Source organism: Hylobates moloch, unplaced genomic scaffold (assembly GCF_009828535.3).
Source record: "Hylobates moloch isolate HMO894 unplaced genomic scaffold, HMol_V3 SCAFFOLD_20, whole genome shotgun sequence".
In the NCBI taxonomy this organism is placed as follows: Eukaryota; Metazoa; Chordata; class Mammalia; order Primates; family Hylobatidae; genus Hylobates; species Hylobates moloch.
The window spans coordinates 11,417,345-11,437,175 of record NW_026652295.1 but is presented as its reverse complement, the minus strand read 5'-3'; the positions used below and the strand labels follow the sequence as shown (position 1 = coordinate 11,437,175).

Below are 19,831 nucleotides of genomic sequence, written 5' to 3'. Positions count from 1 at the left end.
AGGCTTGAATGGATAAGGAGATGCTTCTATGGATGAGCAAGGAAAGTGGTTTCTTGAGATGAAATCTATTTCTGGTGAAGATGCTGTAAACGCTGCTGAAATGACAACAAAGGATTTAGAGTACTACATAAACACAATTGATAAAGCAGTGGCAGACTTTGAGAGGACTGACTCCAATTTTGAAAGAAGTTTCACTCTGGGTGAAATGCTATCAAACACCATCGTATGCTACAAAGAAATCTTTCATGAAAGTAAAAGTCAACGTGGCAAACTTCACTGCTTTAAGAAATGGCGGACGGGCGCGGTGGCTCACGCCTGTAATCCCAGCACTTTGGGAGGCCGAGGCGGGTGGATCACAAGACCATGCTGGCTAACATGGTGAAACTCCATCTCTACTAAAAAAAAATACAAAAAAATTAGCCAGGTGTGGTGGCTGGCACCTGTAGTCCCAGGTACTCGGGAGGCTGAGGCAGGAGAATGGCATAAACCTGGGAGGCGGAGCTTGCAGTGAGCCGAGATAGCGCCCCTGCACTCCAGCCTGGGTGACAGAGCAAGACTCCATCTCAAAAACAGGTAAAAATAAAAATAAAAAATAAAAAGTAAAAAGAAATGGCAACAGCCACCCAACCTTTAGCCACCACTACCCTGATCAGTCAGCAGCAATCTGCATTGAGACAAGACCCTCTACCAGCAAAAAGATTATGACGGGATAAAGACTCAGATGATCATTCACATTTTTGGCAATATTTTTTAAATTAAGGTATTCACATTGTTTTATTAGACATAATGCTATGAAAGCCAATGCTCATATGCACACTTACACAGACTACAATATAGTGTAAACATAACTCTGATATGCACTGGGAAATACAAAAAAATTCACCTAACCTGTTTTATTGCAGTATTTGCTTTACTGCAGTGGTCTAGAACTGAACCCATGGCATCTCCAAGGTATGCATATTCAAGGAGCCACTAGGTACAGTGCCTATTGGCTATTTAAATTTTAAAACAAAGTATGCAGTTCAAAAAAGTTAAGAGGACATAGAAAGTATGTTCCCTGAACACAACAAAATTAAACTAGAAACAAATAGCAGAAAGATACCTGAAAAACCTCCAAATATTTAGAAAGTTATCAATACAATTCTGAACAGCCCAGGGGTCAAACAGAAAGTCACAAGAGAAATTAGAAAAATCAAAATAAAACTAGCAAACTAAGAAAATACGATAAAGAATCTCTCTCATGCCAATGATATGTAATACTCAAAGCTAGATCCTAGAAAAAAATCTCCTTCTGAGGTCTGGGATAATAAGAGGATTCCTGCAATAGCCACTTATTTTTAATCACTTTGTAGACTGTTCAACTAACACAATGAAAGAATAAAAATCAATGAAATATAAATGATGGTAAGAAGGAAAATAGCATTATTTCCTGATAATAAAATGGTCTCCTAGAGAACCCATAGGAAATCACTGAAAATCTATTATACCTAACAGAAGAGTTCAGTACAGAAACACACAAATACCGGTCTTTTTCCTTATGCCATAAATGATTAGTTAGAAAATACAATAGAAAATATTCTTTGACTAACATTAATAAAAATATTAAAATGCCATGAAATAATTTCGCACAGAAAATTCTAAACATACAGAAAATTTTAAAGTTTTCAGTATGAGTTTTTGTTTAAAAGTGGCTTACATAATAAAGAAACACACCATCCCCCTGGACAAAAAATCGTATTTTGAATACGTCAATTTGCAAATATCCAAGTTTTATAAAATTTCAAACAATAAAAAATTTTACTCTTTTAAGAAATGTTAACATGCCTCCAATCTTCCTTTGAGAAAATAATCATTCTAAATTGAACAATAAAATGCTGAAAGGAAATGATGTAAAGACAACTTCATGGAAAATATATTAAATGGTTAAGACAATATTTTCTCAGGATCAGATCAATGGATAAACCAAAAATCCATAAAAAGGCCCTATCATATACATGTATATATATGTATGTATATATGTATATATGTATATACATGTATATATGTACTTAGTAAATGAAAAAGGTGCCATATTTCAAAATTTTGGGGAAAAGAGATTCCCAAATCTTCATCATACACTGGATGATAAAGTAGAAGCAGATCTTAAGCAAATGCCATGTACCAAAAAGTTCAATAATTCAGTGTAAGAAATAAAACCACAAAAAGAAGAAGAAAATAGGAATAAATATTTAGCTCACCCTGGGCTGGGATTACACCTTCTAAGCAAAAAAGCAAGCAAAGCAATTTGAATACATTAAAACTAAGGAGTGTGTCTGTGTGAGAGAGTGTGTGTATGTAATTTTCATTTTAAAAAGCAAGTGAGAAACTGAGAAAGTATCTGCAACATGTAAGGCAAGGGTTAATATGATAATGTATAAAGAACTTTTATAAGGGACTTATAGTAGTTAAGAATTAATTAGGTAATTCAGATGATCCTCCTCTCAGGACAACAGATTACCTAGACAAAATATAAACCTGATCAGCTTGAAGGCAATTAAGCAATAAAAAGATAGTGAAAAGGTACCGAGCCAAGATCCAGGAGAGGATAAAAGTCCAAAAAGGGGAGATCAGTATTTGGGGCTCCTTTTGATTAGGGAGGGTTTGTCTATTCAAAAGAGCAGCTAAAAGGCTGGGCAGTTCTGACAATCTAAAGGAGCTAAAGGTACAAATGACAGAATCCAGGGTATGCCATGCATGGAGTCTGCATTAAAACCTGCAAGTTTTCAGCTGAGAACCTAAAGGGCTTCATTCTAGGAATGAGGGAAAATTGCATAAAGATCAAGCTTCACAAAAACTGCAACTCACTTTCAATGGCCCCAAAAATCTCACACTCCAAAACTCAATTATGATGAATCTTAGATTGTCAGTTCTCCTAGAAGCCTGGCAGAAGAAAACTGAAATCTTCTTTGAAGGAAGATATTGTCAACTTAGGCTTAAAACATTTCTATAATTTTTAAAATAAAATGTCCATCATATATTCAAAGATAACCAGGCATCTGAGAAAAGAATTAAACATGAAAGAACCAACATTATAAACAGATTTACAGGGGTCCAATATATTGGAATGAATACACAAAGACTTTTGATGTGCTTACTTAAGGACAAGAATACTGAAAAATTCAGAAAACTGGAAGTATAAAGAGACACAGCATATTTGAAAAGCCAAATAAAAATTATAGAATTGAAAAAAATACCGTAATAGAACTAAGATAGATTTAAATTTAGATTAGAACAACTGAAAAAGACAGTTGCTAGGTGCAGTGGCTCACAGAGGTTGCCACTCCCAGCTACTCAGGAGGTTGAGGCAGGAAGACTGCTTGAGGCCAGAAGTTCAAGACCAGGCTGAAGAATATAGCAAGACTTTGTCTCTAAACAAAAACAAAAACAAAAAACAAATATAATCTGGGTGCAGTGGTGCATGCCTTTAGTTCCAGCTACTTGGGAGGCTGAGGCAAAAGGACTGCTTGAGCCCAGGTGGTTGAGGCTATAGCGAGCTATTATCAGCCTGGATGACTGAGCAATACCCTGTCTCAGGGGAAAAAAAAAAAAAAAAAAGGAAAGAAAAGAAGAGAGAGAGAGAGAGAAACAAAGAGAGAGAGAGAGAATAAGTCAGATGAAAACAACACAGAATGAAGTATTAGGAGACCAAAGGATACAACATCCAGAAAGTAACAAAACAAAGAAGGTGGAAAGATACACAATGGGGCAGAGGCAATATGTAAGGAGATAAAGTCTAAAAATTGTCAAAAATGAATGAAATGCATGAATCTACAGATTCAAGAGCACTCTAAACCACAAGCAAGATAAATATAGAGAAATCATACCTGCACACATCACTTTGAAACTGTAAAAGTCAAAGACAAGGCCCAAAATCTTAAAAATAATTTACAATTTTTTTTTTAATTTAAAAAAAAAAAGTAATTTTTAAAAGCCAGATTACCTTCAAAGAAGCAATAGACTGACACCTCTACACCAACAATGACTCAGGAAAATAAAATGCCTGGCTAGATTTCTATGCTTCCAAACCCAGCAAGAATATTTTCCAAGAATGAAAGTGAAATAGACCTTTTCTAATAAATGACACTTGAAAGAATTTGTCACAACAAACTTGCACAAATGGAAAACTAAAATAAATTCTTTAAAATTATGAGAATATTGTATTCTAATTTATTTAGACAACTTGAATAACACATAAAATTTAACTTAAATTATAAATAAAATTAGCCCAAGAAAGCAAAAACTTTAACAGGTCTCTAAGGAAGAAAATAAGAATACACGATTGAAGACCTACACAATACTCTTCTCCTTCCCTAAAAACACTCAAAACTTTCAAGTAACATATACTAAATTTTCCAGAATATTAAATGTAACAACAGCTGCCTAATACAGTTAAGTCCAGATAGATTAAAAAAAAAATAGTAAGTCTCCATGTGTGGCACAGCCATTCATGTAGTTGTCTAAACTAGAAACTATCCTGGACTCTCGCATCCAGTTACCACCTCTGCTGACTTTTTCTCAAATCATCACTGTTCACATATGTCCTCTGGTGAACTCTGAAGACAGGGAAGCCAGGGTCTAGGTTCTGGCTCTGCCGCTTCAGCTATGTGACCTTGGGTAAGTTCTATTATTGAGCCTTCATTATCTGCAAAACACAGATAATGGCACCTCATGGGGTTGTGAGAATTATTTGAGATAATGCATGTAGACAACTTGGCATTGTGCCCAGAACTTCAATTTTAGTTCATTATTATTGCTTCTGTTGATATTATTATTATTATCATTATTACATAATCAACACCATCGCTGGTTGCAATTGCAATACTAGGACAAAATGGCTACACCACTATTTCAGCATGTATATTTCTATCATACTACAGGGCCGGGATTAACACTGGTATTTTAGCTTCAGTGAAACTAGATGTTTAATACCCTTCTCATAAAAAAAACTCATAAACATATATTTTATTTGATGTTTTAAAATAACTTTTTTTAAAAAGCTATTATTCTAATTATTAAAATACAAAATACTTAAAGTAGACTGAACACTATTAAAATAAAATAAACATAAAAAACAAAATAATAATCATTTTATAAGTACGTCCTTAAGAACTGACAACATTAACAACACTGGGTCACGAGTGTATTTCTATACTAAAAGTTTCAGCTCTTAACATGCTCTGACTCTACCTTAAGAAAATGAGATCAAATGTATTTCTGTATCTTCAAATAATCCGCTTCTTGCTTGATATTTACAAAGATGCTTTTTACTTTGAGGTTTGTTTTGGAGGAATTGTAGTTGTACATCAAGCTGTATTTTTGTTTCAAAGAAAACATTTCCACCGGCACTTATCTTTGCTAGTTTCCTCATGTAGAGGAATTCAAATGCAGAATTACCTGTTATCAGTACGACAGCAATGTTCCTAGTCTACTTGTCTGGAAAGCCTTGGTGTCATTTGTACAACAGAAGTTCTGCTTTGCTGACTGACATTTCTCCTCCTCTTAGGGACAATGTGGGACTGGAAGAATTTTTTCACATCAGTACATTTTTCTGTTACTGATTTCTAATTTCATTCCATGGCAGTTGGAGCAAACTATATTATTTCAATTCTTTTTGATTTAATCGTCAACTGTTTTATGGCCTTAGGTGATGGTCTATCCTGAAGAATATTCCATGTATACTGGAGAATAATGTGTATTCTGTCGTTCCTGGGTGGAGTATTTAGGTCTACTATCTAGACTTAGTCAAGTCTTCTATTTCCTTGCTGACCTTCTGTCTAGAAGATTCTATCCATTATTAAAAGTGGGGTAATGAAGTCTCCAACTGTTATTGTTGAATTGTCTATTTCTCCCTTCATTTTTATCAGTTTTTGCTTCATGTATTTTGAGGCTCTGTTGTCAGGTGGATACATGTTTGTAACTGTTATACCTTCCTGATGGATTGACACCTTCATCATTAGAAAATGTCCCTCTTTACCTCTAGTAACATTTTTTATTTTAAAGTCCCTTCTGATATTAACATAGCCACTCCAGCTTTCTTATGCTTGTTATTTGCATGATGTATCTTTTCCTATCCTTTCACTTCCAATATATTTGTGTCTTGGATCTAAAGTGAGTGCCAGTACAGACAGTGTATAGTCAGATCTTGTTTCTTTAATCTGGTCTGACAATCTCTGCCTTTTGATTGGACTGTTTAATCCATTCACATTATTGATATTATTGACATAGCTGAATTTATGTCTGCAGTTTAACGTTTTGTTTTCTGTATGTCTTATGTCTTTTTTTTTGTTCCTCTACTTCTCCTTTAATGTTTCCTTTTACATTAAGTGAATATTTTCAAATGTAATATTTAATTTCTTTAATGATTTTTTCACTTACAGAGATTATTGATTATTTCCTTTGTAGTAGCTCTAGGACTTACCTCACATCTTCGGAGTCTCTTTAGATTTATATTAACTTAATTCCAGTGAGATGTGGCAACATTATGCCTATATAGCTCTATTTTCCTTTTTCCTCCTTTTGTGATATTACTGTTATATACATATTGTATTTATAAATGTAACAGTTCAAAAATACACTGTTATCATTACTTAACATAACTATGTCTTTTAAACACTCCACTAAGAGAAGAATACCAAGTATATACTTAGAGTATTTGTTATATTAAAATTCTTATTTGCCTTTTCAATAAGCACTTTGCCTGACTCCTGACGAGCACGTCACAGAAAGTGGTAAGAACAATTTTGTAACTCAACACAGGTCCTCTTTGGCTATGATATAGCTGGGTTAGCACAAAAGGTAATAGAAAAGTGACAACTAATGTGAAGTGTCATGAAATAAATACATTTTCTATTTTTATAACTTGCCGTAATGTTGTATAGTATGGTTTGTACAAAAGTAGCAGAAAGCTGAAAGACAAAAATCTAAATGTTGCTAACAAGATAATTGACACTGATGAGAAAACCAAATACATACTATCTCTCATCCCAATTGCTTGGGACCAGAAGTGTTTTGGATTTCTGATTTTTTTTTTCAGATTTTGGAATATTTGCGTTATACTTGCCCGCTGAGCATCCCTACTCTGAAAATCTCAAATCCGAAATGCTCCAGTGAGTATTTCTTTTAAGCATCATATTAATGCTCAAAAAGTTTCAAATTTTGAAGCACTTTAGATTTCAGATTTTCAAATTAGGGATACTCACCCTGTATTCTGCTGTTATTTTTACAGGTTTAAGAAAATCACTTAGCAGAAGGTTGATTCAGCCTTCAACTAAAACACTAGTTTACAGAATAATAGTCACATTTCTCTGCCCTGAGTCTTTCAAATTTATATCCTCTTGCTCCACTTTCATGAGAAAGATTCCAAAGAATTCAGTGATTTTTCTAAGAAAGTTCTAGGATCTCTAAACTTAGGATTAGCATCCAGTCAGTGTTATGTCTGTCTCTTACGACAGTATACAGTAGTTGAATCCATAAGAATATAGTATGATAATGATTTCTCCAAGCAATGTGTGCTGTGGACCACTCCACTACTAAACAAATATTCAGGAATTTTGCAAGCCGCAACCATTCGGTAGGTTGAAATCATCCATGGTGGGGAGTATTTTTACCACTTTGAAAAATGCTATAAATTGTTAACTCCCTCCCCAGCCAACCTCTCTAAGCCTGCCCCAGCTAGCAGCTAGTTTACTAGCACTCCAACTGACCCTACATCAGCAAGAAAAGGTTAAATCCAGGGCAATACTGTCTATTACCAGAACAGGGAAATGTGAACTCCCCTTGATTAACATTTCTACCACCAGGACGTTTGAGTTGTAGTGTTAACACCAGAAATCTGGAATCCTCAGTTCTTCACACTATCACAACCTCCCACCAGGTTTACAAAGATGTTATGATATCACAAAATAACTACACTGAGAGTGGTCTGAGTCTTCCTGATTCAATGAAGTCATAAGAAAGGATTCATTTGGAGCTGTTAAAGAAGGAAGCTTTTATTTTTGTGACAGTGACATACACAAACTATTTGTATACATCACTGCATTAGATAATTTAACATGACCAAAGAAACAACTTACTTCAGAAAAGCAATCTAAATTACATATCTAACCACACTTAAGAAATCAAAGAAAGCAATAATAACACACTGTTTACAAATCTTGCCTGTTAAGTAAAGGAATCCATCCTTTCTGACACCTCTACCACCCATCATCATTGATTCAATAAGCATTTGTCAAATGCCTACTACATGCACTAAGAACTGTAGTAAGTGCTGTGCTATGACTGTGGGCAAAACTGTATAGGGGAAAATGTGAGGAGACCCCAGGCAGACGTGAGAGGGTGAGGGTGTGGAGCAGTGAGTTGCATCCATGTTACGTTTTTTCTTCACATATAAGGGTCATGTTAAACAGTTACTAAATGGCTAACTACATGATGTGGGGTGGGCCTGCTGAAATAAACACACTCCTCCAGGCCAAAAACTCAGTGACATTTCCCTCTGGCTCCTGCTCCTTCACAGTGGGCTGGACTCCCAAAGCGTCTGCTCCTCGGGCGCCTGCAGTCCACCTCCCACCGAAGATCAGGCCATGCATAAATATTACTACATACATTTGTTTTCATTGCGATGCTTTTAAGTCCTCTTCTTGCCCTTCCCCACTCATCCACAGAATCTTATTTGCTGCTTCCAACTCTTTTCTTAAATAATTTTATACCCTACTTCTTGGTGGTCAGGGAAAAATTCTAAGCTACATCCTTCAAAGTTTGATAAATTTCCTGCGTATAGCATAGCTCCATAAAATATCCTTTGCATAGTGAAGCAATAAAAGAACACCATATTTTTGGTTAAATACTTTGTTATCTCCATGCTTTGCCTTTTAATTTTTAAAATTCATTTTATAGACTTCCTTCCAGTTCTTTATCTGTCTTCAATTTATCTGCCTTCTCTCACTTTTATTTTCTACTATTTCTGCCCTCAAATTATATTCTTCAGGTTTGTGCAACATGTCTGCTCTCTTCTCTGAGGAAACATGAGAAAAAGAACAAATCTCTATGTAGGCAAAATATATACAAGCTTACCTCTTTCTTTCTTTTTGGTCTCATACAGAGAATACAGTAGCAAACCTGGGGAAAAGCCTAAATAGATGAACAGCAACACATATTATCCTTGTAAGTCACCCCGTGGCATTATTTATATAGAAAATACTCAGATATATGACGTGAAGTCAATTACCTAAGAAGCAAAGTGAAACAAACAAAACCTGGGTTTTTCTCCCCATACCACTCTTCCATGAATCCCCAAATGAGCCTCTAGGATAAGATTCATTCCTTTGTTTTTCACAGTCCTCAGGGATGCTGTCAAAACAGCTCAAATCCATATGCCATTACCTTAAATACTTTATCTTTCTTGTCAAAAAATGTACCAGTGGACATAAATATGTATTTAATATAATGTAAGACAAATTTTAAAAAACATTTTAATTCCTCTAAAATCAGGATGCATCTTCTAATCAATTATAAGAGCACTGTGTCATAACTTAATTGGCAGTGACTTTTCTCCTTGCTAAAGGATGCATAAAATCATTGTGCATCTTGCAATCAATAGCATTTTGAAGTCAATGAAATATGCTGTAAGTATGCACAAGAATGTGAGTCTTTCTATGAATCATCCTATAAAATTAAAATCAGGTTAGCTATTTCAGTCTCTAATAAATGGCCCAATAGACCATGATAAGTAACACTGTTAGGAAATACTGAGAATTTTTGCTTTCATATTTTGAAAGGAGTAATGTCTTAGATTTTGAACTTAAACACAGTAAGGACAGATATTTGAAGACATTTATTTTACATTAATGTACTACAAAATGCTTTGTTTATATCATTATGCAAATCATCTTTTATAAAGCTGGCAGTCTATCTGAAAGGCAATGATCTCTTAGGATTTGGGATTTTCAAATTTCTCAAAATATTGACATGGTTAACACATGATACCCTTAACTTATATAAATGACACAAATAATTAAAATACTAATTTCCCTGTAATTCAAGCTCACAGCATTCACTATTACACTAAGAGAATACTTCATAAGACATGAATATTTAAATTTGAAATTTTAATAGTAAAAAAAGGAGATGACTTTCTTTTCTAACAAATAAAAAATCTGCTGCCGTTTTCCCAAGGGAAATTTGTTAGGCACTGCTGCCAGTCTAGCTCATGAATTTTTGCTCTACCAGTTCAGGATTTATGATGATTTGGGTAAGAGCTGGGTTAAAGCTTGTGGGCTCCTTTAAGGTTTAGACTTTTCTTTCCTATCTATTTCTCAGGGCAAAAAAAAAAAAAAAAATGGCTGGTGCACAACAACAACTTACTAAATAAATTAATGAGAGGTACAAGGAAAAAACATGATAATTTTTATGGCATTTAACATTAAGAGACTAGGATGTACAAATATTGTTATTTAAAATAAACCTCTATTAAACATGTTCACTAAAATATATTATTTCCTAATAAGAAACCCAAGGACCACACTGGTTAAAAAATAAACTAGTTAACATCAATATAATATTAAAATAATAAAACTGCATTCCATTTAAAACACTCTGTTGTTCAGACATCTCACAAAAATACTATACTAGCCTTTCCTCTAGCCATATCCACATGAGCTTCCATCTTGTAAACTGTCAATACCCTTCTAAGGTAAGCCTGTCAAGTTTTGTTTTATTGTACAAATGGTATCCCAGTTTTAAAACATTTTCACCTTATCTTTTATGGTATTGACATTCTTCATTTTAATTTAATAAAATCTGTCCAACTTTTCTACTATACTACCTAAATTTCAGTATTACATGGGAAGGACTTTGTCATCCCTTGTATTTTCTTAATTATACTCAGCAGAATTTTTAAGGAAGAGTGTCAGTGGCAATAAAGCATGGCCTTATTAACATAAAATATTTATTCGAAATTAGCATTCGTTTTAAAAAATGTTATATGTGGTAATTAAAAATTTTTTTAAATGAGAGTCACCATTTTTCACCCCTTGGAAACTCATTCACATTATCTTCAAAAAAAATTATAATTTTTTAATAATATCATTATAAAATGAATAAAAACATTCATTTTTTAATGTAGAAAAGTAGGTGAGAAACTAGCATTTTTACTGACACACCAATTAGAGTTCATGATCCAATGAAGTGCCACTCTCACTTCTGACTTAGTCTCATTTTACACAGGAACCTAACTTCCCTCAAGCTTCCCCAGATAAGAGAAGCATATTTCAGGGCATAAATCATGCCTATGTTAACAAAAATCCCACTTATCAACTGACTTTTCAGAGCAAATATGAATATCATTCAGTATTACTAGAATAGATTTCCTTACCATATTTCTTAACTCATATAAACTACCTATATATATTTAGGCCCTCTTACTCTTATATAGATGGTGATATTCACAGAAATTATTTAAAAAATAAAAATGTTCTGAGGCTGAAGTATATAATGTAAGAGTGATACCACTACTGCTGAAAAGAAATTACTGGTAATGATAGTGGCAACTGTAGGTTCTTATTGTGAGACAGAAAATAATGTTAAAAAAAAATCATAATGCAAGCTGACCTAAAGTCTCTACCTTTCTCTATGGCCATTGTCTGAATCCTAACTATTTTATCCTGGATCATCGTAATATTTCTGTAGGTGACTGCTATCACAATGTCATCATTCAAAAGGGTAAGTTAGAACAGAAATAAAACTGTACCAGAAATTCAACTATCATTATAACACAGATCTTATCTAGTTATACCAGGGAATAATATCAGAATAGCACAGTCCAAGACACGGGCTTGATTTTCCTCATGTAGTTTCTGGTTGCACTCCCTTGGGTTAAGTTATTTAACATTATTCAACTTCAGCTTTTTCATCATGGCAAAATGATTAATTTACTTATAAAACACTCAATTTCTAACATAAAATCTATGAGTACTTTTATACCACATTCTCAGAAAATTTTGATCACATGATATTCAGAAACAGAGAAGAAATAATTTTGGATATCCTAAATGGTTTTAAAAAACAATTAACAACACAATGCAATTAAGTGAGAAACTACCAAAAATAAATAAGATTCCCATCCATGTGGAGAAAAAAATATTCGAACATGATTTGGGGTGGGGGGAGGGTCAGAGAAGAAACCAGCATAGAAAAGAATGAAACTAATAAATATAAAATTGTGTATGATACATCTAAGCAATACTTACAAGGAAATTAACAGCTTTAAGTGATTCCAATAGAGCAGAATAAAGGCTTAAAAATGAATGAGCATTCCAAGTTAAGAAATTTGAGTAACAGAACAAACCTGAAGAAAAAGACAGGAAAAGATAATAAAGAACAAAATTTAATGAAACTAAAAAGGATGAAGCAAGAAAGTATCATGAAAATCAGATGTTGGCAAAATAAAAAAAAAAGTAAAGCAGAAAACTGGCAACACTAATCAAGAAAGCGAGGAGAGCACAAATGAATGATAGAAGCAATAAAAAATAGACATAACTACACACCCAGCAGAAATGAAAGACAGTAAGAAAATACTACGACTGATTTTTTGCCAATAGATGTGACTGCTTAGATAAGATGGATAAATTATAAGAAAAATACAACTTCCGAAAACTGAAGAGAAAATAGAATGTTTGGATAATCCCTTATGTTAAGTACACTTGGGAGTTAAAAGTCTACCCTGCAGTCCCTCCCAAAAGTCAAAATACGTTGTAAGACTTGCCTACAGAGGTACAATTCCAATATCAAACAAACAGCTCCATGGGAATCAGAAGCATATAGTCAGTCCTCAGATCATCCTATCAAACTAGCATAACCTTAAATAAAACAAAATCATAAACAAAACATAAACATAAACAAAACATAAACATAAACAAAATCAGGCACAGAAAATTATAAAACATAATAAAAATATAAACCAATGCCTTGAACATGGATCCAAAATTCTTCGATAAAATATTAACAAATCAAATCTACCAGTGATTAAGATTAAACATCATGACCAAATTGGTTTAAAGATATGTAAGTCACCTTTAAACATCAGAATGAAAGAATAAAGGACATAGTAAGATCATCTTTACATAGAAACAAAACATGATAAAAATAAAAATCCATTTATGATTTTTAAAAATAATTTCAACAAATAAAAAATAGAAGATAACACCTTTAAGCAACTGAAAAATATACAGACTCTCTTCCCACAAAAAAAGATAGCAAACATTTCAATGGTGAAAAATTAGAAGCATTTTCTTTAAAATCAGGAACAAGTCTAAGATACCAATTTTACTGGAGCCAACTGAGCAAGAAAAATAAATAAAAGAAACAATTATTTCAAAATGAAGAAACAAACTTTCATTATTCCCAGCTGATATGACAAGAAAATCTGAAAACACCAGCAGACAATTTTCATAATGAATGAGAATCCAGCCAAGGAGCTGGATATAAAATAAATATTCAAAAATACATTGCATTTTTATTTGCCAGGAGCTAGAAAACAATTTTACAAAAGAAAAAATCATTAAAATGAGGAAAACACTAAATTCTAAGAAAATAGAGCAGGAAAAAATAAAGATTCATATGGAGGAAAATGATATAACACTAAAGAAAACACAAGTATCAGAAATATACAATCTTTTTTGAATAGGAGGCCTCAAAACTGTGAAGATGGTCAGTTTGCCCCAGATTCAATCAAACCCAAACAAAATTCCAACAAGTTTTTTAAAAACCTGATTCTAAAATTCAAATAGATGAGCAAAGAACTAGAAATAGTCAAAACATTCCTGAAGGTAAATAACACAAGGAATCTGCCCTACTGTATATAGTGTATACTGGTTATTGCACACTGTATATATCAAGACAATAAAGTGGTAAGTAATTAACACATTGTGATATTAAAATATGGGTAAACAAATTCACAGAACAGAGAGCTAAGAAACAAACCCACACAAAAATGAAAAATTAATATGAAACAGTAAAGGGAAAACATACTAAATGTTTCACGGACATTTAACAATATTAGCAATGGTTACCCACTTGAGAAAAAAAAGAAACTTGAATCCTAACTTACACTACATTAAAAAACTAAGTATATTTAAAAAAAAAAAACAAAATTCCAGATGGGTTTTTAATCTGAAATGTGGAAGTCTTTTAGAAGAAAATATAGAAAAATATATATATATACTTAAGACCTTGTGGTAGAGAAGAATTTAAGACAAATAAAAATACAAAAAAAAAATCACAAAAGCAAGAAATTAATAGGTTGACAATATTAAAATCAAGAACTTCTATTCACTTTAGTGAATAGAAGGCACTTTAAATAAAGTAAAAAATCTGAAAAATAAAGCACATAAAATGAATAAAGATAGTTATTCAAAATACATTAAGAAAAAGATAACTCAGTTTTTACAAAATGGACAAATAATAATAGCAAGCATTTCAGTAAGGGGGAATACAAACGAAGACATGTTTGACATTATTAAATTAAACAAGCATTTGCCTGAGGCTATCTCCTTACCTCGAGTTATGACCTAACAAACTGCAACCTCATTTAGTGCGCAAACACAAACCTAATTTAGAGTATTTTTTGTAAAAAATAGCTACTTTTCAGCCAATCACAGGCAGTCAACTGATCAGATCATGCCCAAATAAGGCAAATACTTCATCACACCCTACCCGAACAAGGCAGGTGCCTAGTTGCAGCCAGTCAGGTGATTTCTCACTTTGCTTGCATGTTCAGCCTATATGAGCTTGCTGCTCACACTGCTCAGCAGAGCTCTCTGAACCTCTTCTGGTTCTGAATGATACCTGATTCATGAATCATTCTTTGTTTAAATAAAATCTGTTAAACTTTTTGTGTCTAAAGTTTTTCTTTTAACATTAGTAATCAGGGAAACAAAAATCAAAGCAGAATAAAAGAGTAACATCTATCCAATTAGGAAAAAAAAGACTAAAAATACCATGTACTTGATAGTACAAAATGAATTCTTGGACACTGATAGTGGGAATGCAAAAAGATTCCCCCAAAAAACTCTGGAAAACAATACAGCATCATTTTGTAGAGCTGAACATCCACATTCCCTATATATGCTCTAGAAACTCACACATAGGCACCAGGATATAAAAATATTCATACCTGCATTGTTTATGATAGCAAAAAGGTGGAAATAACTTAAATATCAACAGAAGAATGGGCCAACAATTTCATATAGCACAATATTACAACAATGAAAAGTAACAGCTACATGCAACAGCATGGGTGAATCTTAGGAACAACGTTAAGTGAAAAAAGCTGCAGAAGACTATGTACAATATCGTTTCATTTAAAAGTTCAAACTCAGGCACAACTAGAAAATATATTGTTTGGGGATACATACTTATATGGCATAATTGTTTTTTAAAAGGACTGAAATGATGAACACAAAACTAAGGACAGTAAAACCTCTAAAGAAGAGACAATGGGATGAATTGCCGATCAGCATGTGTGTGGATACAATGGTACTGGCAACATTCCCATTCTTAAATTGGGTGTGAGAATCAAAGATTACCATGTCATTCTTATGCTTTGTAATTTAATATGCTACATATATTAATTTATATGTGTCAAATATTATATGATAAAAATTTAAAACAGAGTAGTAAAATGAAAGCTTGAGAAAGCCATAAAAGCTCCCCTAATCGATCTATTTATTTCTTCCCAGTTAATTTTATTCATATTCCATTACCACATCTGTGACAGTCACTATTTCATTTGAATCCCACTCAACAATTTTAAAAATAGTGTCAAGCACAATGCGTGTTAAGAATCAGGAGATAGCACTGTAAGGAAAAACATAATGACGTTATGGAGACTTGTGTGAATGCTGCATCCTTAGCTCTATCCCCAAATTGATTAAAATCAAAATAAATCAGATTAAAGTCATCTGATTTTCATTCAAAAGAGAAAAAGAATAAAATAAGTACATTAACATAATTTAGTGCATTTCTTTATTCTATTGGTGTATGATAGGCAAAGTCAGTTTCTTTACTTCCATATTACACTAAACAGATTTAATCCTCCTTAAATTATTAAAATACAGGAGGAAATGTCTTTTTTAATCTATTAATGAGGAAGTTGCTTTTAACAGCCTACTACTATGCTAGATACTTCTGAAAATAAATTAGTTACTTGTCCTAATAATTACAAAAAAGAGAGAAAGGGAGAAAGAGCCTCAAATAAGTTAAAGACCAAAGAACCTTCAATGGAAACAAAGCCTTAGAACTATAAGCAGTGTTTAAAAATAATTTTTTTAAAAAGCGATGTGGCTAAACTTACAGGGTGAAAAAACCCAAAGTACATCAGAAAAACAATGAAAAAGAGATCTATTATAGATGACTTACCATAATCTAAAATGAACGATTATATTTTTAAAGTATATTCTTTGATGGAAGAAATGAATATCTTTAAAATAAAATAGGTAACAGCAAGAAAAGGTTTGAAAAATCTCAACACCACTGTTACTCAGACTTTTCATGTTGTTAAAGAGAAACTGATATTATTTCTTACTTATATTTGAAAGGGAAAACTATTTTATTTTTAATTTCTGTATAAAAATGAAAGCCAAGTAGTAATTCTATGCAGTGAACTGCACAGAACAATGCTCACTTGGTATTCATCCTAGCTCTTAGATAAGTGTAGCCTGCCAACTGTAGCCCAATCCATTATTCTGAACCTCATTATCCAATTTCTCTTTCTAGAACCTTTGTTTCATTTCCTCCTTCCTATGAGGCATTTAGTTCACTGTTCTGAAAACTCTTGCCAAAGAAGTAACAAGGAATAGGAAGACAGGCTCACATTTACTTTGCTACTAGAGGCAGCTCTAAACCATGACTACATGTAAAAAAAAAAAAAAGGCTGGCTATAGACAAAGAAAACTTTAAAAGTATGGCCTCTCATAACCCGAGTGTCTTAAATGCCTTATGCATTTAAGTCAGGCAACCCTTCAAAGGGACAAGGTGGCCATGGAGACATCTCTACTCTTTCTATCCTTGCTTTTCTGGAAGAATGTCATTAGAGGGTCAGATATACACGGCCCTTCCAGAGCTCCCATAGAAGGAGTGTGGGGTGAGGAGAAGGCAGACATGAGGGGTGCTACACAGTACCCCATAAATGTAAGACCAACCCCAAACCATCTTGAAGGCTTCACAGGCTGGTCCAAGGGATGGAGAACTGGGATGGCAGGAAATTATTTCCCCTACAGATACCTACTGAGTAGTCTAACTAGATTTAAAAGCTATTTTTTGTAAAAAGGCTTTCAACTGGAATCCTATTTAGCTAAATTACTCTGTCAAAATAGTCTGCTGTAATTCGAAGATATAACAAGGCAAAATAAATAATAAATCACAGAATACAAATGTCATAAAGAGAACTTTATTTGCCCACAATATTAAAGGCACATAATCAATTTTGCTCATTAACAGAGGGCATTTAAACACTATTCACCTCACTACCTGACCATTCCTACATGCTCTTCTGCATCACATCTATTTTTTTATATTACTTGGAAAGATAATCAATGTTGTCTACGGGGAAAACCAATTTTTTCAAGTTTTTAATTTTAATACAAAATTACACCCATTGCAGCTAGTGAAATAACACAAAGGCATATAAACGAGTGGGTCATCTTCCCTTGCTCCTCTTCCCACTATTATACACATAATCTGTGTATAAATCCCTTCCAACATTGTCCAATCTCATAGAAGCCTCTGTGTGTGTATGCATAAATATATACATATAAATACTTCTATACACACTTGACTTTGTTAGTTTTCCCAAAAAAAAATAAGATATTTTACATACTACATTGCAATGTTGTTTTTCTTATTTGGTAAGTCATCACCATCAACTAAAGTAATTAACATTTTTTCAAAGCTGCATGATATCCCAAAATATGAGTATACCACAAATTATTCAACTATTCTTCCACTGACTGGTATTCAGGCTGTTTTAGTTGTCTTAGGTTTTTATCGTTACAAAAAAAAAAACTGCATCACATGAATATACACATGAACACACATGCATAGACATAGCCAACTGTGTTCCTTATATTGGTACTTCCATTGCCACAGGACAGTCTCACAAACAGGACTTTCAAAAGAGCTGCAATAACCTTTCACACTTCTACCAGCCATACATTAATATGTGGGAAACAGTTATAGAATGTGCTATGTGGCTAAAATGTTTCATAAAGCAAAGTCCATAACATTTTAAGTATCAATAAGTTCAAGGGGATTTCTAATTTTGTGATATGTCTCTACTGATTTATTTCATAAGGCTACATTTATGAGGTATATGTATAGGCATCATTGCAAGAATAAAGTTTACATTCAAGCTGATTTTAATTTACCTTTTTTTGAAACTTCTGCCCCATTAAGTTCTTTTTGTGCTTCTTCAATTTTGTCTAAGAAAAACAGAGAAAAATTTATAAATTAATTTACCTTAGACAAATAAGAATACAGTAAAGCAAACATACTACTTTTAAACAGTGTCCGAATACATAGTAATAAATGTGCTGAATAAATTATGATACAGATCTGTATCAACTGTTGAAGGATATATTCCCTTTTAAATTTATAATTTTAATCATTTCTTAGTCACGAGGACTATTTCCAATTAATAAATGTTTCCATAATGCAAATAATTAGTGCACTTTAGATACTGAACTACAGCTTTAAAAGTCTAGTCATCTAATAAAAGTATCTAAAAATAATACTATCTTTACATATAAAGTACCTAATAGGGATTTTAGAGATATAACAAATGCCTACTAGCTTAGAAACGACCAGATTAAGCAAAGCTAAGACTTAAGACAGAAGATAGAAAAGGATGGAAAAACAGAGACGAGGATGAGCTGAAATGTGGCATGGCAGAAAGTGTCTATCCCTTGCTGGCAGCATAGAGCTGACAGCATCTATGAAGTATGAGGACAGAGTACTGCATTAAAGAGGTACTATATACAACTGACTGCAGAACTGCTACACATGTGCACAGTTTTGTCAGAAAGATGTAACCCAGGAGCAATAACTAAGAGAACTGGGAGCAGTGCCTCACTCCTGCTGTTCTTTGACCTGGGGCTCTGGGCACAACTGGATTTTGTAAATATGTGCATGTTCTATTTCAATAATAATTAATTTAAATTTTATAAGGATATACATACTTCATGACATGGGCAGTAATCGATTCCAAATTTAACACACTGGTCTAGGTACTTATTAAAATGGTAAAAGGAATAAATTCCCAGGGTACTATTTTGTACTCTAAAGACAATACTGATAATTATATAACATTCTAGATATCCCAAATGTGTAAGTACAATTTAGATAAATGCATCAGCTCAGAAATTGTCTCCAATGCGGACCCTACCACTGCTCACTGGCCATGGAAGATGTAACCTCTAATATGGTATCCTACTCCAAATAAATAAAAGGCAGACACCACACACCATGGGACCTTCAAACTCTGATCTACCTGCCTCTCTCCCTATCTTGCCAGAAAGGCCAAGAAATTCAGAGAACCTCCTATTTACAGATCAAACGTCCTTCAATTGCATATTGATCCAACCTGCCAAGGCAAAGTGGGAGAACAGAAGAAAAGAAGCAAGCTAGTCTGAAATATAGGACGTCTCAATAATAGTCAAAAATAACTAAATTTTCATCCTGATAAATGTGTCGCCCACAGCAATGTCTTATTTGCTTCCTGCGAATTATCAGATCCAGGATATAA

General features: G+C 33.3%; 1 protein-coding gene across 5 annotated transcripts in view; it reads right to left on the bottom strand.

Annotated features, from left to right (window-relative positions):
* The window catches only part of HIVEP1 (HIVEP zinc finger 1), a 150,145-nt gene that overhangs the window by 55,480 nt on the left and 74,834 nt on the right, over positions 1–19,831 (bottom strand). For all 5 annotated transcript variants that reach the window (XM_032140245.2, XM_032140244.2, XM_032140243.1 and 2 more), the window contains one exon: positions 18,456–18,509. In XM_032140245.2, the coding sequence (XP_031996136.1) occupies positions 18,456–18,509 (54 nt within the window). The remainder of the gene's footprint in view (positions 1–18,455; positions 18,510–19,831) is intronic.